The following is a 19,611-nucleotide window of genomic DNA, read 5'->3' as shown; positions in this document are numbered from 1 at the left end:
TGCGGGGCTTGATCCCAGGACCCTGGGATCATGACCTGAGCCAAAGGCAGAGGCTTTAACCCACTGAACCACCCAGGCGCCCCTGTGTTGCTTTCTTAATGGGATCCTCATTGTTAGTTCCTAAGTCCATTATTTAAGATTTCTGGTATACTTTTCTCATTTCCAGGTTATTTAGTGTGCTGCACAGTTTGGATTGCTGGAAATGTGATCTCCCTTTTAAGTAGAGTACTGATTTGCTAGCTTCACAGAGTGTTGTTGTTGTTGTTGTTTTTTAAATGAGCAACTATCTTATTGCATAAGGAAAAAATTCAAAAATACTCAAAAGTCAGTGCTCACTACATGCCTTGAGTTATTCATTACTATATCAATTTAGTGAAAAGATTCAAGCTCATATTATTAAAACTGTATATAGTGGGCACTTTATAAAAGCTTATTGAATGAAGAACCTTCCTGGCATATGTCACTTTATTCCACCCACTCTTATTCTTTGAGACTTAGTTCTATAACCCAATATAGAGGAATAATAATGTTTTAAATTTGTTATCTTCAAAAATAATTCACAGCATTCATTGCTAGCCAGTAGTAAATGAAATAGACTATTATTAAAGCTTTATCTGTTGTAATAGTTAAGATGTTTACCATGGTAATGGCAGAACACTTAAATTTACTTGGCATGAATGATAAAGGTAGAATTGACTTAGTGACGCATTTAAATTAAATTTTTTCAAAAGTAGAACATACTTTAGGCATTGTTTAATCAAGATTGTGACTCTGTTTCTTTGCATTTATATTAGCTTTGCCTTTTATGTGATACGTCCTAAAGTTGGCTTTCTAGACTGTTGTGAAATGGCTGCCAATAGTGATCTGGGCTGTTTGCTTCCTTGTAGCCTTGGAGTTTACAATCCAGATGGCAGGAGAGAGTTTTTTCCCATAACCATTAAAAAAAGACTGACTTTATTCAGATTCAGTAACACTTGAGATCAACTACTGTTACAAAGAACATTCCATACAGTGATAGACTTAGGCAAGAGGTCATTGGCTTCCCTCAGTAGCACCCAAAACAATATTAAAATCTAAAAAGTAATGGTCAAGACATACATGAAGAAAACTACAAAACTCTACTGAAGGACGTGAAAGGGTGTTTTAAAAATGGAGCAATAAATTCACAAATGAGAAAACTGCAAAAATGTCTATTTATGTCTATATAGCTAATGTGATAATCAAAATCTTATTAGATTATTATGGATGATACTCAAGTTCATGTGGTAGAGAAATTGTAGGAAGAAACAAGTAAGTATTAAAGAACAGTGAGGTGACGGATGCCTGGATGGCTCAGTCAGTTAAGTGTCTGCCTTCGGCTCAGGTCATGATCCTATGGTCCTGCGATAGAGCCTGTCAGGCTCTTGGCTTCGCAGGAAGTCTGCTTCTCCCTCTACCTCTACCTCTGCCCATCCCTCTGCTTATGCTCTCTCTCTCTCTTTCTCTGACAAGTAAATAAATAAATAATCTTTAAAAAATATATATATTGCCATAGTAATTAAAACTTGCTACTTGTGTAAGAATAGACAAACATAAGTAGAGCAGTGAAGAGAAACTGTAAACAGGGTTATGCATGCTTGTTTAGTTTATGACAAAGATTCTATACATCTTTATCGATTCAGTAGAGAAAGGACAGACTAGTAAATGAGTTATAGGGATAATTGGATATCCATCAAAATGAACTGAATTTAGAACCCTGGCTCACATCATTTCCAAAATAAACCAGAGGCCTTTTACAAAGTGAAAGATCAAAAGAATACAAATAATAGAAGGAAACTATTTGTGCAGTATTAGATTGAGAGGCTTTTCTGTGCAAGACATTGTATCTGAAAGCCAAAAGATAGATGATTTGCCCAAAAAAATTAAAACTTGTACATTGAAAGACATTAAAAGTCAAACATATATAACCAAGTGATTACCATCTATCACAGTTTCTAAAAATATTTAAGGAAAGGATAAACTGGGGTGCCTGGGTGGCTCAATCAGTTAAGCATCTGCCTTTGGCTCAGGTCATGATCCTGGGGTGCTGGGTTTGAGCCCCGTATCTGTCTCCCTGCCCAGCAGGGAGTCTGCTTCTCCCTCTCCCACTCCCCTTGCTTATGCTCTCTCTCTCACCCTCTATCAAATAAATAAATAAAATCTTTTCCCCCAAAAAAGGGTAAACAATGCAATAAAATAATGGTCAAAGGGTATTAAGTCATTGAAAAAATACATATGATCAGTAGATAGATGAAAAGATGCTAAATCTTGATAATCAAAGACATGCAATTAAAACAATAATGGAATATCATTTTCAGGCATCAGATTATCAATCTTTTAAACTACCAGTAACCACTTTGGGGAAAACTGCAGGGAGTAAGCTTGTTATATACTACCAGTGAAGGGCAAAATGACTAAATTCAAAGTTAAACACTTACTTCACATATGTTATGTAAGAAAAAATTATAGATAACAAATGTTGAAGAAACTGAAACCTTGTGCACTGCTGGTGGGAATGTAAAATTGTGAAGCTATTGCGGAAAACAGTCTAATATTTTCTCAAAAATTAAAGCTTGGAGTTAACCATATAATCCAGCAATACCGCTCTGAAGCACATGCCCAAAAGAACTGAAAGCAAGGAAGGGACTCAGATACTTGTATGCCAGTGTCCATAGCAGCATTATTCTCAATAGCCGAAAGGTGGAAATAATCCAAAAGTCCATCAACAGATGAATGGATAAACAAAATGTGATACATACATAAAATGAAATATTATTCAGCCTTAAAAAGGAATGGAATTCTGACATGTGTTTCAGCATGGATAAAACTTGAATACATTTTGCTAAGTGAAGTAAGTCAGACACAAAAGGACAAAAATTACATGATCCACTTAAATGATGTACTTAGAATGGGCAAATACACAGAGACAGAAGGTAAAGTGAGATCACAAAGGGCTGCATGGAAAAGAGAATGGAGAGTTATTCTTTAATGGGTATAAAGTTTCTGTTTGGGGTGATGAAAAATTCTGAACGTGGGTAACGGTGATGATTGCTCAACATTGTGAATGTACTTCTACTGCTGAATTATACACTTAAAATGGTTAAGATGTTTAAGTTGAATGTGAATTTTCCACAATAAAAAGTGCTAACAGAAAGTTACATGTTTGTGTCTTGAGCCAGCAATTTTGCTTATACTATACCTCAGAGAAAGACTTGCACATGTGCACAGAGGTTTATGTCAAATGGTGGGAGTGTTGGAGCCTTGCCATAATGGAAAATGAGACATTAATAAAATAGCTATTGACAAGAGAATAATAAAGTAATAGTATGTAGACACTAGAGAAAGAAAGAACCTACCACCAACTACTAGTGAGGATGTGGAACAATAGGAATTCTCATTCACGGCTCTTAGGAATGCAAAGTGGTACAGCCACTTTGAAGGAGAATTTGGCAGCTGATTATAAAACTGAACAGACTCTTATGATCCAACAGTTGCACTCTTTGAGATTAACCCAAATGAGTGGAAAACTCATGTGCATGTCAATTTTATAGTAGCTTTATTCATAATTGCCTAAATTCAAAAGTGACCACGGTGTCATTCAGTAGGTAAATGCATAAATAAGCTATGATACATTCAGACAATGGACTGTTATTCAGTGATTTAAAGAAATGAGGTATCAAGACATGAAGAAACATGGAGGAGCATAAGTGCATATTTATGCATTCATACTAAATTAAATTCATACTGAATGAAAGAAGCCTGTCTAAAAAGATTACATAATGTGTGAATCCAACTATATGGCATTCTGGAAAGACAAAACTATATAGACGTGAAAAGGATCATTGGTTGCCAGAGCTTGGCAGGAGTCAGGGATAAATATGCAGAGCACAGAAGATGTTAAGGGCAAAATACTCTGTATGTACCATACCGATGAATACATACCATTATGCATCTGTCACAACCATAGCATGTACAACACAAAAAGTGAACCTTAATGTACATGGACTTTGGGTGATAATAATGTGTCAATGTAGGTTCAGTGGATCACTTTGGAGGCGGGGGTTGAAAAGGGGGGTTTCATTTGAAAATGAAAATAAATCTGGTACTTGTGTCTGTGGGGGCAGGGGTTACTTGGAAAACTCTCTGTGCCTTCCATCCAGCATCTAGAAGTACTCTGATAAAATCTATTTTAAAAAAAAATTAGGAACACTAGGGTGGCACAGTCAGTTAAGCATTTGACTCTGGATTTCAGCTCAGGTCATGATCTTAGGGTGGAAGGATTGGGCCCTGAGTCAGGATCTGCATTCAGTGGGTACTTGGTTTGAGAGTCTCTCTTTCTCCCTCTGCTGCCCCTCCACCCCCGCCACTTGTGTGCACAAGCTGTCTCTAAAATAAATCTTTAAAAAAAAAAAAAAAAAAAAAACTAGGGTGCCTGGGCAGCTCAGTTGGTTAAGCGTCTGACTTTGGAAGGGGTCATGATCTTGGGGTCCTGGGATGGAACTCCTCATTGGGCTCTGTGTTCAGCGGGGGTTCTGCTTGTCCCTCTGCCCCACCCACCCTCTACCCCCTGCTTGTGCATGCCCTCACTCTCTCTCAAATAAATAAATAAATAAGATTTTTTAAAAATTAAGTAGACCTATGTATGTATGTTGACACGGAAGTTTCGATAAAAATAACAAGTTACAGAACATAACGAAAGATAAACCTGTATGTGTTTGAGATATTCTTTATATTGACCTATATCTGAAAATAAAGCAGAGGAATGGGAAAAGAAGGATGCCCTTTAGACTTTACAGGATGCCCCTGTAAAGAGGGGATTCTGGGGATGGTGCAAAAGTGGGAGTAAAAAGACACTTTTAAATTCTTCTGCACTGTTTGAGTCTTTTAAAATAAAAATTACTCATTTCTTGAGAATATTCAAATATTGCTTATAATGGGAAAAATTTTTAAATAATAATGATGTTTGCTTATTATATAGAAAGTTTGAAATTATGTTCCACGATACAGAGGTAATCATTTTTAAAATTTTGTGCATTTTATTGCAGTTTTTTTTGTCATAGACTCTGAAATGTATTGATGGTTTTGTTTCCACCTTTTTAAAAACTCTATTCTATTTTCAGAGTGTCATTAAAAATTCTTCCATAACATTTCCTTTAGCTACATAATCGTGACACATTCATACCATGAAATATTGATTTAAGATTTCTCTATTGTGGCAATTTCATCTTTATATATATAAAGGGAACTTACATATATAGAGAGGCAATTTTTATATATATAAAGGCTATATTTTTTTATATATAAAGGCAATTTATAAGGCAATTTTCATTATATATAAATGTCTTTACTATCCATAGTTTCCTTATGATTGATGCCTAAATGAAATATCACCTTAAAAAGTGAATTTTAAAGTTGTAGATACTCTAACAAGATTTTTTAAATATATAAAATACCAAAATAAACGATACTGCTTTTTTTTTTAAGGAGGAACAAGACATAGAACTTATTTTTCCCTATATAACTGTATGTGAATTTTGATAAAGCAGTAGACTCATCTGGTTTCTCTTGCTGTTACCTCTTTTCCACATTCCCTGTTGCCTGACATTCTTTCCCACCTATGAGAACTTCTATATTCCTCTGCAGTGCTTTGAAATTTTTTTATTTATTAAAAGGAGCAAATGAGAATTCCAGTGCAGACAGCTTGAATCAGTCTTTCTGTTCTTATGAACAGGCAGTTCCTCCAGGCAGTGAATTAGCCCTTTAGAAAACATTGGCATTATGTTTCTTAACCCTGAGTGTCTGTATAGGTGGTCTGGAAAGCATTAAAGAGAGGCATTGTATCAGATCCTCAAATCTAGAGATGAAATCCTCTTCTTGCTAATCATGACATTTTTTTGTTGCTATTGTTGTTCTGAATCACTGGGTTTTACCAAATTATTTAGTGAGGGTTGTAATGGGTTTGGTATAGCATATAGTTGGCTCTTTTTTTATTAATGAAAATGTATATAGAAAGTTCTTCAAAGGAATTTTATGGTAAATAACGTTCTGGACAAACCAAACATCACTTGTTTTTCTCTATTTGTAAATGCAAACTTTTATATTTCTTTTAGTGGGAGAATTACTAAAATATTTTGTTTGTTTCTAGTTCAGGCTACAGTACTTAGCAGTAATTCATTTTTGCTGAACTAGAAAATATTCTCCCATATACTAATATCTTGTGTATTTGTAGTTGGGTTCGTTATTGTAACAAAACAGGTTTTTGTTAAGGTCAGTAGTTCTCAAAATCGTGGTGCCCAAGAATGCAAAGCATCGGCATCACCCATCACCTGTGAGCACATTAGAATACGGATTACTAGGTTCTACTCCAGAATACTGTTCAGAAACTGGGAGGTGTAGCCCAGGAACCTGTGTTTTAACAAGCCCTTCAGGTGATTCTGATATATGCTAAAGTTTGAGGACTGGTTTAGATAATATCTGCACAGTGGCTACAAATTTCAGTGTTTATCCCTTGAAAGCCTGGGTTTGGTTGAATTCCAGGTACCTGTTAAGAACTCTAGTGGTGGGGCTCCTGGGTGGCTCAGTTGGTTAAGCGACTGCCTTCAGCTCAGGTCATGATCCTGGAGTCCTGGATTCAAGTCCCACATTGGGCTCCCTGCTCAGCAGGAAGTCTGCCTCTCCCGCTGACCTCTCCTCTCATGCTCTCTCTCTTTCATTGTCGCTGTCTACCTCTCAAATAAATAAATAAAATATTAAAAAAAAAACAAAACTCTAGTGGTATTGCTTCTAAGAGATGTGTAGATGAAAAGCTGTTAGCCAGGGCTACCTTGCAAGAGTTGGTTTCACTGTTTCTGGTAGCTGAGATTTTAAGAACAGAGCACCAAGAATCCTTCACTATGGAGCTGAACCAAGTTGCTTCAGTACTTAGGAGGGTTAGCAGAAGCTTCTCATTTGATAACATCATCTAAGTTGGTCTCTCCTCCATTACTGACATACTTAAAATGACAAACCGTGAGATCACATTTAAAGCAGATAATATTTTCAGAGTTAAGGAATTACTGAATTAGCTCTCTTTCAAATGTTTTTGAGTTATAAATAATTATAAGCGGACATACAGTACCTGGAAGATACTTCATTAATATAACTAAGATATATATCCATTAATTATTGGCTTATTTTTGTAATTATTAACTACCTGGATAACATCTACCTATCAGAATATTTTAAGAGCACTTTTAATGGAAATATGTTATGCCAATAGGTTAATGTATTTTTTTCACTGTATGATTCTCTATTCCTGAATTTAAATGTCACATGAAGGGGCGCCTGGGTAGCTCAGTGGGTTAAGCCTTTGCTTTCGGCTCAGGTCATGATCTCAGGGTCCTGGGATCGAGCCCCACATGGGCTCTCTGCTCAGCAGGGAACCTGCTTGCTCCCCTCTCTCTCTGCCTGCCTCTCTGCCTATTTGTGATCTCTGTCAAATAAATAAACAAAATCTTAAAAAAAATCACATGAATTTATTAATTATTTCAGGTGAGTCCTGCAGGACAGATTATTAACGTTTTAAACATGGTGTTATTTTATAAATGAGAACTGTTGTTTTAAAAAACCAGATCTCCTTGTTAAATTTAGGACTTTAAAGCTTTATTTTGACTCCTAAATGTATAGCAGATTTTTTTTTTTTTTAATTATTAGGAAGGTAGTTACCCTCAGAAGAGGTATAACTGGTTTGGTGGTGTTGTCTTCTTGGCATCACAGATGGATCTTATTCATGGTATGGATTAGAATCAGTGACTAGAGAACAATTAAAGGAAAGTTGACAGCGTTTCCTTTATACAAATTGAGTAATGGAAGATTTCCTAAAGCCAGGGTAAAGCTAACTTTTTGAAGATATTGTTTGTGATTTTTTAATCTATGACACATAGTATTATTTACCCTATACACATAACTAGGTCATATTATAAAATGTCAGCTTCTTATAATCAACTTAGAGAAATCGTTCATCCAATTATTATTTTCCAAATGTTTGTAACTCAAGAGTGAGTAAGAAGTAAATTATGTTCTAAGGAGGTTCTTACCCAATCATATGAGTCTGAAATTTCCAACTAGCAAAAGATGTGGTGGAGAATTTAATACTGGGAAAATCCTGTGGTTATTTATCTAGTCATGGGCCCAGGTGAGATTAATAAAATTGAGAAGCATGGGGACTGATGTTCTGAAATTAACCAGTCCTATTTGGTGTGGGCTCAGCCACATGCTAATGAATATCCTGTATTTATGGTCTCTTTATGCTGGTTTTATTTGATCCATTTCTACATAAAATTTACTATTTTCTAGGCTTAGTACAATACTTGAACTGATCACTTTTAAAGTATGTAAAACATGCCTAAAATCAGCAACAGGCTCATATATTTTTTTCTTCTTTAAGAATTTAGTATATCATGTATGTAATTCCTCATAATGTACCTGATTTAAGAATAATAAGTGATGTCTTATTTTCAACTCTATGTTAGTGAAACAGGCCATAATACTACAAGCCTATAAGAAACAGTCTAAGATGTTCTCAAAAGACTTAGGCAGAACGGAAATGAAATTTGAAGAAAGAATTCATATAAAACATTTTTTTTTAGTTTTCAAATTCAATTTCTAACTACATAATATACCTCAAGTTACTTGGCATGGAATTAGGGGACTTGATAAAGATTGCAGGTAAATAAATAAAGATTGCAGCAGATAAATCTGATGGGATGAGAGGAAACGTTTTTGAACTTTTTTTTTCCATTCTGCCCTAATGATTCATGGTACTTGGTTTTCTTCAAATTAGGGAAGTTAGTTTCCATTGTAGTCTTGACTTGTTTGTTACAAGTCAAGTTAGTTCCCATTGTAGTGTTCACTTGTTTGTTGCACTGCCTTGGGCTAAAAAGTCAAAATCTCATTTTGACTTCTTGACTCATAAACTTCATGTTAAGCAAGTTTATCTTAGAAAGCCATTTTATTTTAATTCTCCAGGTATCTGAGGGAAACCAGAAGCACACAAATCTACAGAAAAACATTGAGAAAGCTAAAATTGGCCGACATGAAACAGTAAGTTTGTCTTTAGAGTCTTTAATAGTGTCAATTCTAAATAGAAGAGTAACTGGCGCCTGGGTGGCTCAGTGGGTTAAGCCTCTGCCTTCGGCTCAGGTCATGATCTCGGGGTCCTGGGATCAAGTCCCACATCGGGCTCTCTGCTCAATGGGGAGCCTACTCCCCTCCCCCCCGCCTACTTGTGATATTTCTCTCTCTGTCAAATAAATAAATAAAATCTTTAAAAAAATAGTAAATAAATAAAATCTTAAAAAAAAAATAGAAGAGTAAGAATTTAGAGCTTCCTGTGAGGAGTGTACCATTCCTACCAGAAGAGAGATGAGTACAGCAAAGGACATGAACATTGGACCTGGTAGGATTCACTAATTGTAATCTAGGTTTATTTTTTATTATTGTACTATATTGTATATGGCAGCATAGCATAGAAGCATAAACCCTGGAGCTAGACAGCCTGGGTTTGAAAGTCTCCTAAATTCTCTGTTCTTAATTATCCCAGCTGTAAAATAAGGGACAAAATCTACCTCATTAGGTTACTGTGTGGATTAAACTAGCAAATATTTGCAAAGCACTCAGAAGAGTACCTGGCACAAAGTAAGCCCTTTATAAATATTTATGTAAAATTTTAAGAGTCATGCTTTTTAAGTCTTTGGCATAGAACAAATTGAAAACTATCAATTTATTATCTTTGGGGCTTTGTAACATTTCTAAATTATTTAAGTGAATATTGACATTATTTATTTCACAAAGTATAATGTTCTCTGAAGTGTTATGTTAGGGGTTTCTAAAAATCACTTTACATTCTAATTTCCTCATTAATCTCCAGTATGGATTTATGACCTGAAAAAATGTTGAAGATCTAAATGCACCACTAAACATTCCATCTAGGCCTCTATTTGTACCACTTAATTGTGAAAGACTCAAAAACAGTCACAATGTAGAAAAGAATACACCATAGGCTTATCGTGGCTTTTCAAAATAATTTCACATAACTTCTTTTATGTGAATAATCAGCAGTCACAGATAAGAATTAGAGAGTGGTAATTTTTGAAGAATTTTTAAGGAAAGGTAAGTTCTGGGCATAACCTGAAGCTGTTATCTTTAACGGACCGTAGCAAATACTCTTTCTTTATTTGATTCTTTTTTTCTTCCTTAACGTTGGCCATAAATTATAGATGCACCTTCAACTAATATCCATGCCCAAAAGTTGTCTGTTGAGTGTTACCCAGTCCCCTGGCTCCATTGCACCTGGGAAAAATCCTTATGGATGCTGCAGGGCTTGGAGGAGTACAACAGTTTAGAAAGGCTCCTGAGAAAGATGAACTCTCGTGTTCATCCTGAGCACACCAATCAGGATCTTTCAGAAACATCTAGCTCCCATTTACTAGGCATTATTCATGGTCATGATGATGCTGCTGTCAATGAAGGAGAAATAGCTAACATACATAATCTGCTTACTGTGAGCCAAGCAAGTATATATATCCCAGTGCGTTTTATATTCATTGAATCCTGCCAATAGTGCAAGGAGGTACCCACTATTACTATCTCCATTTTTAATTCAAGAAACTAAAGGCACAAAAAATTAAAGTAATGTGGCACAGATCTCAGTGCTAGTAACAGTCTGAGGTGTTCCTAGTTAAGGGTGTCTAGAGAGTTATTGCCTTCACACAGATTCTTTACCATTTTGCTCAATTTTCATAGTGGAGCATGTATAATTTTGGGTGTGGATGGCAAATAGCCATCTTATATTGTAATTACTTTTAAATCTCTTCTGAGTTATGTTAATACAATATACACTGTAATCATATGTGGCTATTTACATTTGAATTAGAAATAAATGCAATTAAATTCAGTTTTTCAGTAACAATAGCCATATATCATATACTCAGAAGGTCCATGTGGCTAATGTTTCCTGCATTAGAGAACACAGATCTAGAACATTTCTATCATTGTAGAGTTCTGTTGGACTCTGCTGCTTCAGCCCATGCTGCTCCATACAATGCTCTGCATTCCCTTATACAAACGCTAGCAAAGGAGCCTTTCTTCACTTTGGAACAAAAGAGAACAGTTAAAGGCAAAAGGCAAAAAATACAAGTACCAAATATAAGCTAGCAAGGAACCTTAAATAAGTTCCATCAAGGCAGTTGAACTCTGCTTGGCTTTGCTTCAGGCTTATCCTATAAGTTTGTGTCATAACCGTTCACACATATGAATTGAAAACTGTGGCACGGTGACTTCCACCTGTTAGTGAGAACTATGGCTAGAAATTTCAAATGTGTTTATTGGATCCTGTTGTTTTAAAAGCTTTATTGTGGTTTACCTTTAAAGGAAAATGATAGGAGGCAATAATTTCTTATTTCTGATATCTTTAAATATTTTTAAAGGCTAATCATCCTTAAAGGTCGAAAAATTGTCTGTCACACTTTTAAGGAAAATTGCATAATGATGATGTTGCCATAAAATATTACTTATACTGACACAATCTTATGAACCTACCCAAGAGGCAGTATCTTTTCCAAACATTTGATAATCAGTGGTATGATAATCGTCTATTTATGACTGGTCGATTCTACATATTAATTCCCATTCATCCAGTCAAAATATATGAAAGATGCTTGAGATATCAGAGAAAAATGTCAGTTGAGTTTGTTCTTATACTGTGAATATAGGTATGTGTCTGTATAATACTGTCTAAAAGCCTAGTGCACATTAGTTATGAGAAATAAAATGAAATGTTTATAAAATGTATAACCTTACAATGGCATTTTGTTTGTCTTAATTTACATAAAACTATGTTGAATGCAGGAAGAGCGAACCATGCTAGCAAAAGAGCTTTCTTCACTTCGAGACCAAAGGGAACAGCTAAAGGCAGAAGTAGAAGAATACAAGGAATGTGACCCACAAGTTGTGGAAGAAATACGTAAGTTTATATCACACCTAGAAGGTTTTTAAAAAAATTTTTTTAAGTTTTAGAGTGAGGGGAGGAGCAGAGGGAGAATCCCAAGCAGGCTCCATGCCCAGTGTGGAGCCAGTCAGAGGGCTTGATCTCATAACCCTGAGATCACTACCTAAGCCAAAACCAAGAGTCGAATGCCAAACTGACTAAACTACCTAGGCACTTCCTTTTTTTTTTTTAATTTAATTTTATATTATTCATTTATTTATTTTTTGATAGGGCACACCTGAGTGGAAAAGCAAAGAAAATCTCAAGCAGACTCACACCTTGAAAGTTTTTGACTTTGTCAATGAGACTTTGTACTTCTAGTTAGTAACCATTCTCCATGTATATGAGAAAATCAAGCCATGAGCAGTTTTAATATTGCATTAGTGTTTCCATCAAAGAGTCTTAAGGCATTGAATAGTGATAACTCTGTGAAATTATTTTAAGAAGAAGAACAGTAGATAGGGTAGGAGGATAAAGACAAAAATTAAGTTTAGGAAACTGAGAAGTCAGAGCAGTTAAGTTGCCCCCAAGTATATTGACTTGAGAACAAAACCCACCATTATCTTCTAGGCAAGATAATACCAAAAATATGATGTTGCAAGTTACAGAAAATCAGTCTGTGCATTGACTTGTCTTTTGAACATACCAGTGATGTTTTCCTCTACTTTAAAACCAATCTTTATTGGTTTTATAAAAACCAAAGCTTTATTTTGAATGATTTTAATGTATTTATGTAAAGATATGAATTTGAACATTTAAGAAAGTAAAAGAGTACATTATAAGGAGACTTCATTTAATTGCTTAGGAAAATATGTATAACTTTCATCACATTTTTCTGTCTTAGCCTGTCTTTTCATTTAGGGAACTCTACCTAGTGAAATGTTTGTAATTGAAAGCTTTGAGAGAAATCTAAAATATTTGGTACCTTAAAATTAGCTTGAGAATAATTGGATTACAATTACGTTGTTCCTGATGGTTGTCTTTGCAATTAAAAAATATTTAAGCAGTTTAGTTCCTGTAATCTGAAGTTAAACTCAGAGACAGGTCACTGGTTTGCACATCTCCATGAAGCATTAATCCCATACATGTAGTCCCCAGTCTAGATGTGGCATGTATTGGCCCTGGTTCAGCCAGGATGACTGAGAGGTGGAGTCAGAACAACCTCTCCACCCCTGAGCCAATCATTTTCTGTAAATCAAGTATTTACATTTTAGAGAGACATGTTAGCTCTTTCATGCTGCCCATAGATTAATTCATTTATCATTTATCAGCATCCTTCAGAAAAAGGTGCTAACCAAATCTGCTACAAAATTAACCAGTTTAATCAGTCTTGAAGTTTTAATTAATATCAAATGACCTTCCGCAAACACAAGTACTTCAAAGCAGCAAGAGGCAATTAGGAGTTTACTATGAGAAAGCTAGGCCTGCTCATGAATCATCTTTAAAAGGAAGTGCATACTGCTTGTTAAAGAGGACATCAACTGTGTCATGAAAGAAAACTTTGAGAACAGTTTTCTTTCCCAGATCGAATGCCTTCAGGTAATTTAGTTTTAGGATCAGCATGTCTGTGCCCTCTAGCAGTTCATCATGAAAATTCTGTTTTCACAGTAATCAAATCTGATCCTATGTATATTACTCTAACTTGGTTCTGCCTTCCTTTGTGATTTCAGTGTTGTGTAGTTAGGGACTTTTTCCTTGATGATTCCAATTCTTTTCTTACCCAGTTTCATTCTCTTTTCTTTCAAGGACTTAAAACTCACAGCCATACCCAGTCAAGGCTCTGCTTTTCTACTTTGTGGCCCCCATTATATTGCCATTGCTCTTTCCCTGGGCATATGACCATGACTGACATCACCTCTCCTAATGACCTCCTATTTTTACAGTCCTTTTGGTTACTTCTGATCCCTGAAGAATCGCTAAAACTTACTTAGTCTTACAAAACTCCTCTGACCTGCCCTGGTGATGATCCTCAGCCAGTGGATCGTCTTGAGTTGCAAGAAATCCACAAGGGCAAAGAACTGTGCCAAACTGATTCACTGAGAGGGAAGTAATTTATTTCAGGCATGTGATTTCAGATGTTGCCATTCCTTGTATCTCTGAATCAAGCAGCAATTTTGGCATTCGCCTCACCTCTTAGAGAGCTGATGAAATTTGATGGAAGAAGTTTCAGGTGATATAAAGGATGATGAATTTTGTGGAGAGTAGCATAGCATAGTTGAGGAGGAAGTTCCTCAACTTGACCTCTATTCTCCATCTTAACCCTTGTGGTTGGTAATTTATTTTTCAACCTAAGGAAAACATGTCAGAGTGTATGAGTATTAAGTAGGCTATGAGGTCTAAGTCAGTGAGAAGAAAATGTCTTCTAGATAACAGTGAGTTAAGAAACTTTATCAGTTTTCATCAACATCAGACCTAGGTTATCTTTTTCTATTTGATTATGTAGTCACATAAGATGGGTCTGTATTTGGATCCTGTAGAATTTTGTAATGATGAATTCATGTGTATTAATTTTTGACATTTTTACATTGTGCATGTCTGATCTTTATAGGGGAGTGAGATACTAACGGTCCTTCCTGGCTTTGTATTATTTTTGTTTCACTCCATTAAAAATTTATCTTTTTTTTAAATTTTTTTTTTATTTCTTTTCAGCGTAAAAGTATTCTTTGTTTTTGCACCAAACCCAGTGCTCCATGCAATCTGTGCCTTCTCTAATACCCACCACCTGGTTCCCTCAACCTCCCACCCCCCACCCCTTCAAAACCCTCAGATTGTTTTTCAGAGTCCATAGTCTCTCATGGTTGACCTCCCCTTCCAATTTCCCTCAACTCCCTTCTCTCTATCTCCCTTTGTCCTCCATGCTATTTGTTATGCTCCACAAATAAGTGAAACCATATGATAATTGACTCTCTCTGCTTGACTTATTTCACTCGGCATAATCTCTTCCAGTCCCGTCCATGTTGCTACAAAAGTTGGGTATTCATCCTTTCTGATGGAGGCATAATACTCCATAGTGTATATGGACCACATCTTCCTTATCCATTCGTCCATTGAAGGGCATCTTGGTTCTTTCCACAGTTTGGTGACCATGGCCATTGCTGCTATAAACATTGGGGTACAGATGGCCCTTCTTTTCACGACATCTGTATCTTTGGGGTAAATACCCAGTAGTGCAATTGCAGGGTCATATGGAAGTTCTATTTTTAATTTCTTGAGGAATCTCCACACTGTTCTCCAAAGTGGCTGCACCAACTTGTATTCCCACCAACAGTGTAAGAGTGTTCCCGTTTCTCCAGATCCTCTCCAACACATGTTGTTTCCTTTCTTGCTAATTGTGGCCATTCTAACTGGTGTAAGGTGGTATCTCAATGTGGTATTAATTTGAATCTCCCTGATGGCTAGTGATGATGACCATTTTTTCATGTGTCTGATAGCCATTCGTATGTCTTCATTGGAGAAGTGTCTGTTCATATCTTCTGCCCATTTTTTAATATGTTGTCTGTTTTGTGTGTGTTGTGTTTGAGGAGTTCTTTATAGATCCTGGATATCAACCTTTTGTCTGTACTGTCATTTGCAAATATCTTCTCCCATTCCGTGGGTTGCCTCTTTGTTTTGTTGACTGTTTCCTTTGCTGTGCAGAAGCTTTTGATCTTGATGAAGTCCCAAAAGTTCATCTTCGCTTTTGTTTCCTTTGCCTTTGGAGACATATCTTGAAAGAAGTTGCTGTGGCTGATATCAAAGAGGTTACTGCCTATGTTCTCCTCTAGGATTCTGATGGGTTCCTCCCTCACGTTGAGGTCTTTTAACCATTTTGAGTTTATCTTTGTGTACGGTGTAAGAGAATGGTCGAGTTTCATTCTTCTACATATAGCTGTCCAGTTTTCCCAGCACCATTTATTGAAGAGACTGTCATTTTTCCACTGTATATTTTTTCCTGTTTTGTCGAAGATTATTTGACCATAGAGTAGAGGGTCTATATCTGGGCTCTCTATTCTGTTCCACTGGCCTATGTGTCTATTCTTATGCCAGTACCATGCTGTCTTGGTGATCACAGCTTTGTAGTAAAGCTTGAAATCAGGTAACGTGATGCCCCCAGTTTTATTTTTGTTTTTCAACATTTCCTCAGTGATTCAGGGTCTCTTCTGATTCCATGCAAATTCTAGGATTATTTGCTCCAGCTCTTTGAAAAATACCAGTGGAATTTTGATCAGAATGGCATTAAAAGTATAGATTGCTCTGGGCAGTATAGACATTTTAACAATGTTTATTCTTCCGATCCAAGAGCATGGAATGGTCTTCCATCTTTTTGTGTCTTCTTCAATTTCTTTCATGAGTGTTCTGTAGTTCCTTGAGTACAGTTCCTTTACCTCTTTGGTTAGGTTTATTCCCAGGTATCTTATGGTTCTTGGTCCTATAGTAAATGGAATCGATTCTCTAATTTCCCTTTCTGTATTTTCATTGTTAGTGTATAAGAAAGCCACTGATTTCTGTACATTGATTTCTGTATCCTGCCACATTGCTGAATTGCTGTATGAGTTCTAGTAGTTTGGGGGTGGAGATTTGGGGTTTTCATATAAAGAATCATGTTATCTGCAAAGAGAGAGAGTTTGACTTCTTCATTGCCAATTTGGATACCTTTTATTTCTCTTTGTTGTCTGATTGCTGTTGCTAAGACTTCTAATACTATGTTGAACAGGAGTGGTGAGAGTGGGCATCCTTGTCGTGTCCTGATCTCAAAGGGAAGGCTGCGAGCTTTTTCCCATTGGGGATGATATTTCCTGTGGGTCTTTCATAGATAGATTTGATGAAGTTCAGGAATGTTCCCTCTATCCCTATACTTTGAAGCATGTTAATCAGGAACAGAAGCTGGATTTTGTCAAATGCTTTTTCTGCATCAATTGAGAGGACCATGTGGTTCTTCTCTCTTCTCTTAATGATTTGTTCTATCACATTGGTTGATTTGCGAATGTTGAACCATCCTTGTAACCGAGGGATGAATCCCACCTGGTCATGGTGGATAATCTTTTTAATGTGCTGTTGGATCCTGTTGGCTAGGATCTTGCTGAGAATATTAGCATCCATATTCATCAGTGATATTGGTCTGAAATTCTCCTTTTTGGTAGGGTCTTTGCCTGGTTTGGGGATCAGGGTAATGCTGGCTTCATAGAAAGAGTCTGGAAGTTTTCCTTCTGCTTCAATTTTTTGAAACAACTTCAGGAGAATAGGTGTTATTTCTTCTTTGAAAGCGTGGCAGAATTCCCCAGGGAATCCGTCAGGTCCTGAGCTCTTGTTTTTTTGGGAGGTTTTTGATCACTGCTTCAATCTCGTTACTAGATATGGGTCTATTCAGGTTGTCAGTTTCTTCCTGGTTCAACTTTGGGAGTTTATAGTTTTTCAGGAATGCCTCCATTTCATCTAGGTTGCTTAGCTTATTGGCATATAACTGTTGATAATAACTTCTGATGATTGTTTCTACTTCCTTGGTGATCTCTCCGTTTTCATTCATAATTTTATGAATTTGGGCTTTCTCTCTTTTCTTTTGGATTAGTGTGGCCAATGGTTTATTGATCTTATTGATTCTTTAAAAAAACCAGCTTCTAGTTTCATTGATACGTTCTACTGTATCTCTGGTTTTTACCTCATCGATCTCTGCTCTAATCTTGATTATTTCCCTTCTTATGTGTGGAGTTGGTTTGATTTGTTGTTGATTCTCCAGTTCTTTAAGATGTAGAGACAGCTGGTGTATTCTGGATTTTTCAGTTTTTTTGAGGGAGGCTTGGATGGCTATGTATTTCCCCCTTACGACTGCCTTTGCTGTATCCCATAGGTTTTGGACCGAAGTGTCTTCATTCTCATTGGTTTCCATGAATTGTTTAAGTTCTTCTTTGATCTCCTGGTTGATCCAAGCATTCTTAAGCAAGGTGGTCTTTAGCTTCCAGGTGTTTGAGTTCCTTCCGAACTTTTCCTTGTAAAAATTTATCTATTTTAATAAAACACATTAATTTTGGAGAATTTCAACTTATTTAGTAGATAGAAGTTATGTAAGATAATTTTCTTATTCCCTAAGTATATTTTAGATGTGAAGGTAGGATATTTTTTCCTGTGGAAAGCTACCAAACTATAATCAGAGGGAAAAAAAAAAATCTTATCAAAACCTGTATACCTAACTTTAGACTAACTTCCATTCATACTTTTAGAGGGAAATGTCCATTTCCTCTGTTTTAAAATTCAGAACAGCTAACAAATAAAATTTTATTCAAATGTGACACTTCTACTTCCAGACAAAATAGAGTAGTAATCGATGAGATTTATCTGCCCACCTAAAAAACAACACATAAAATATATGAAATGGGTTTTTAAGATATGTGATATCAGACAATAAAAGACAATGATTCTTAGAGAAAGGGAAGCAGACAAAGTAAGTCTTAAAATTGTGTCAGCTTATTTTATCGCATTTCTAGGCTGTAGCACAAGAAAGGAGAACCTAGGCAGAGCCCTGCAAAGGGTACTAAGAATCAGGGAGACCAGTGTGGCTAGAGTTCACAGGACAGCATACTAAAGAGAAGTTTCAAAGAAAGAGATCCCTGGGTATCCACAGAGGGTTCCCCTCAATTATGCGGTGAATGCTAGTGAAATAACTACACAAAGCTGGGGAAAGAACAATTTCAGAGAATTAGAGGGAACAAGTGCTTGACACTCACATGGGACCAAGAATAATGCCTATTCTCACCAGGCAAATTGGAAAAATTTACAGTTCACAAGGCTTTAGATGGAGCACTCCAGAACATCTTGCCTCCGTTAGCAAGCATTAATTACCCATAGATTGAGCTTTGTTCTCCATTCAGCTCATAGACCATAACAGCCAAGTCTTGAAAACATCCAACTATTGCAAAGTAACTTAAATGCACCCCAGAATAAAACTAAGGAATATTTATACGGATACAAACATACCCAGCACCCAACAAAATAAAATTCATAATGTCTAGCATATAATGAAAGATTACCAGGCATGCAAAGAGGTAAGAAAATATGTTCCTTAATGAAAAGAATAATTCTTCAATCAAAACTGACCCAGAACTGACACAGATAGTAGAATTAGAAGACAACAACATTAAAAGCTATAATAAATGTATCATACAGGGACACCTGGGTGACCCAGTCAGTTGGGCGCCTGATCCTTGATTTTGGCTCAGATTGTGATCTCATGAGTTATGAGATGGAGCCCTTCATCAGGGCTCTGTGCTCAGTGGGTATTCTCCTTGGGGAGTCTCTCCCTCTGCCCTTTCCCCTTCTCCCTGCTTACATTCTTCCCCTGTCTCTAAAATAGATGACTAAGTCTTAAAAAAAAAAATGTATATGTTCAAAAAGTTAAGTAGAAACATGGAAAATATAAAAAAGATCCATGTTAAACTTCTGGAGTTGAACACTACAATGTCTGAAATGAAAAATAGCATCCATGACATGTAGGACAACTTCAAGTGACATGTAGGACAACTTCCATGACATGTAGGACAACTTCAAATATATTTGTAATCAAAGTCCCAAAAGGAGTGTATGCTGGGGGTGGGGAG

The 19,611-nt window shown here is 36.2% G+C and overlaps 1 protein-coding gene across 3 annotated transcripts in view; it reads left to right on the top strand.

The window, feature by feature from the left end:
* Window positions 1-19,611, top strand: part of MND1 (meiotic nuclear divisions 1) — a 72,896-nt gene that overhangs the window by 39,783 nt on the left and 13,502 nt on the right. For all 3 annotated transcript variants that reach the window (XM_059394341.1, XM_059394321.1, XM_059394331.1), the window contains exons 5-6: window positions 9,025-9,099; window positions 11,905-12,019. In XM_059394341.1, coding sequence (XP_059250324.1) covers window positions 9,025-9,099; window positions 11,905-12,019 — 190 coding nt within the window. The remainder of the gene's footprint in view (window positions 1-9,024; window positions 9,100-11,904; window positions 12,020-19,611) is intronic.

Source organism: Mustela nigripes, chromosome 1 (genome assembly GCF_022355385.1).
Source record: "Mustela nigripes isolate SB6536 chromosome 1, MUSNIG.SB6536, whole genome shotgun sequence".
Classification (NCBI taxonomy): Eukaryota; Metazoa; Chordata; class Mammalia; order Carnivora; family Mustelidae; genus Mustela; species Mustela nigripes.
Note: the sequence above shows the minus strand (reverse complement) of the source record. Positions and strands in the feature narration are given on the sequence as shown.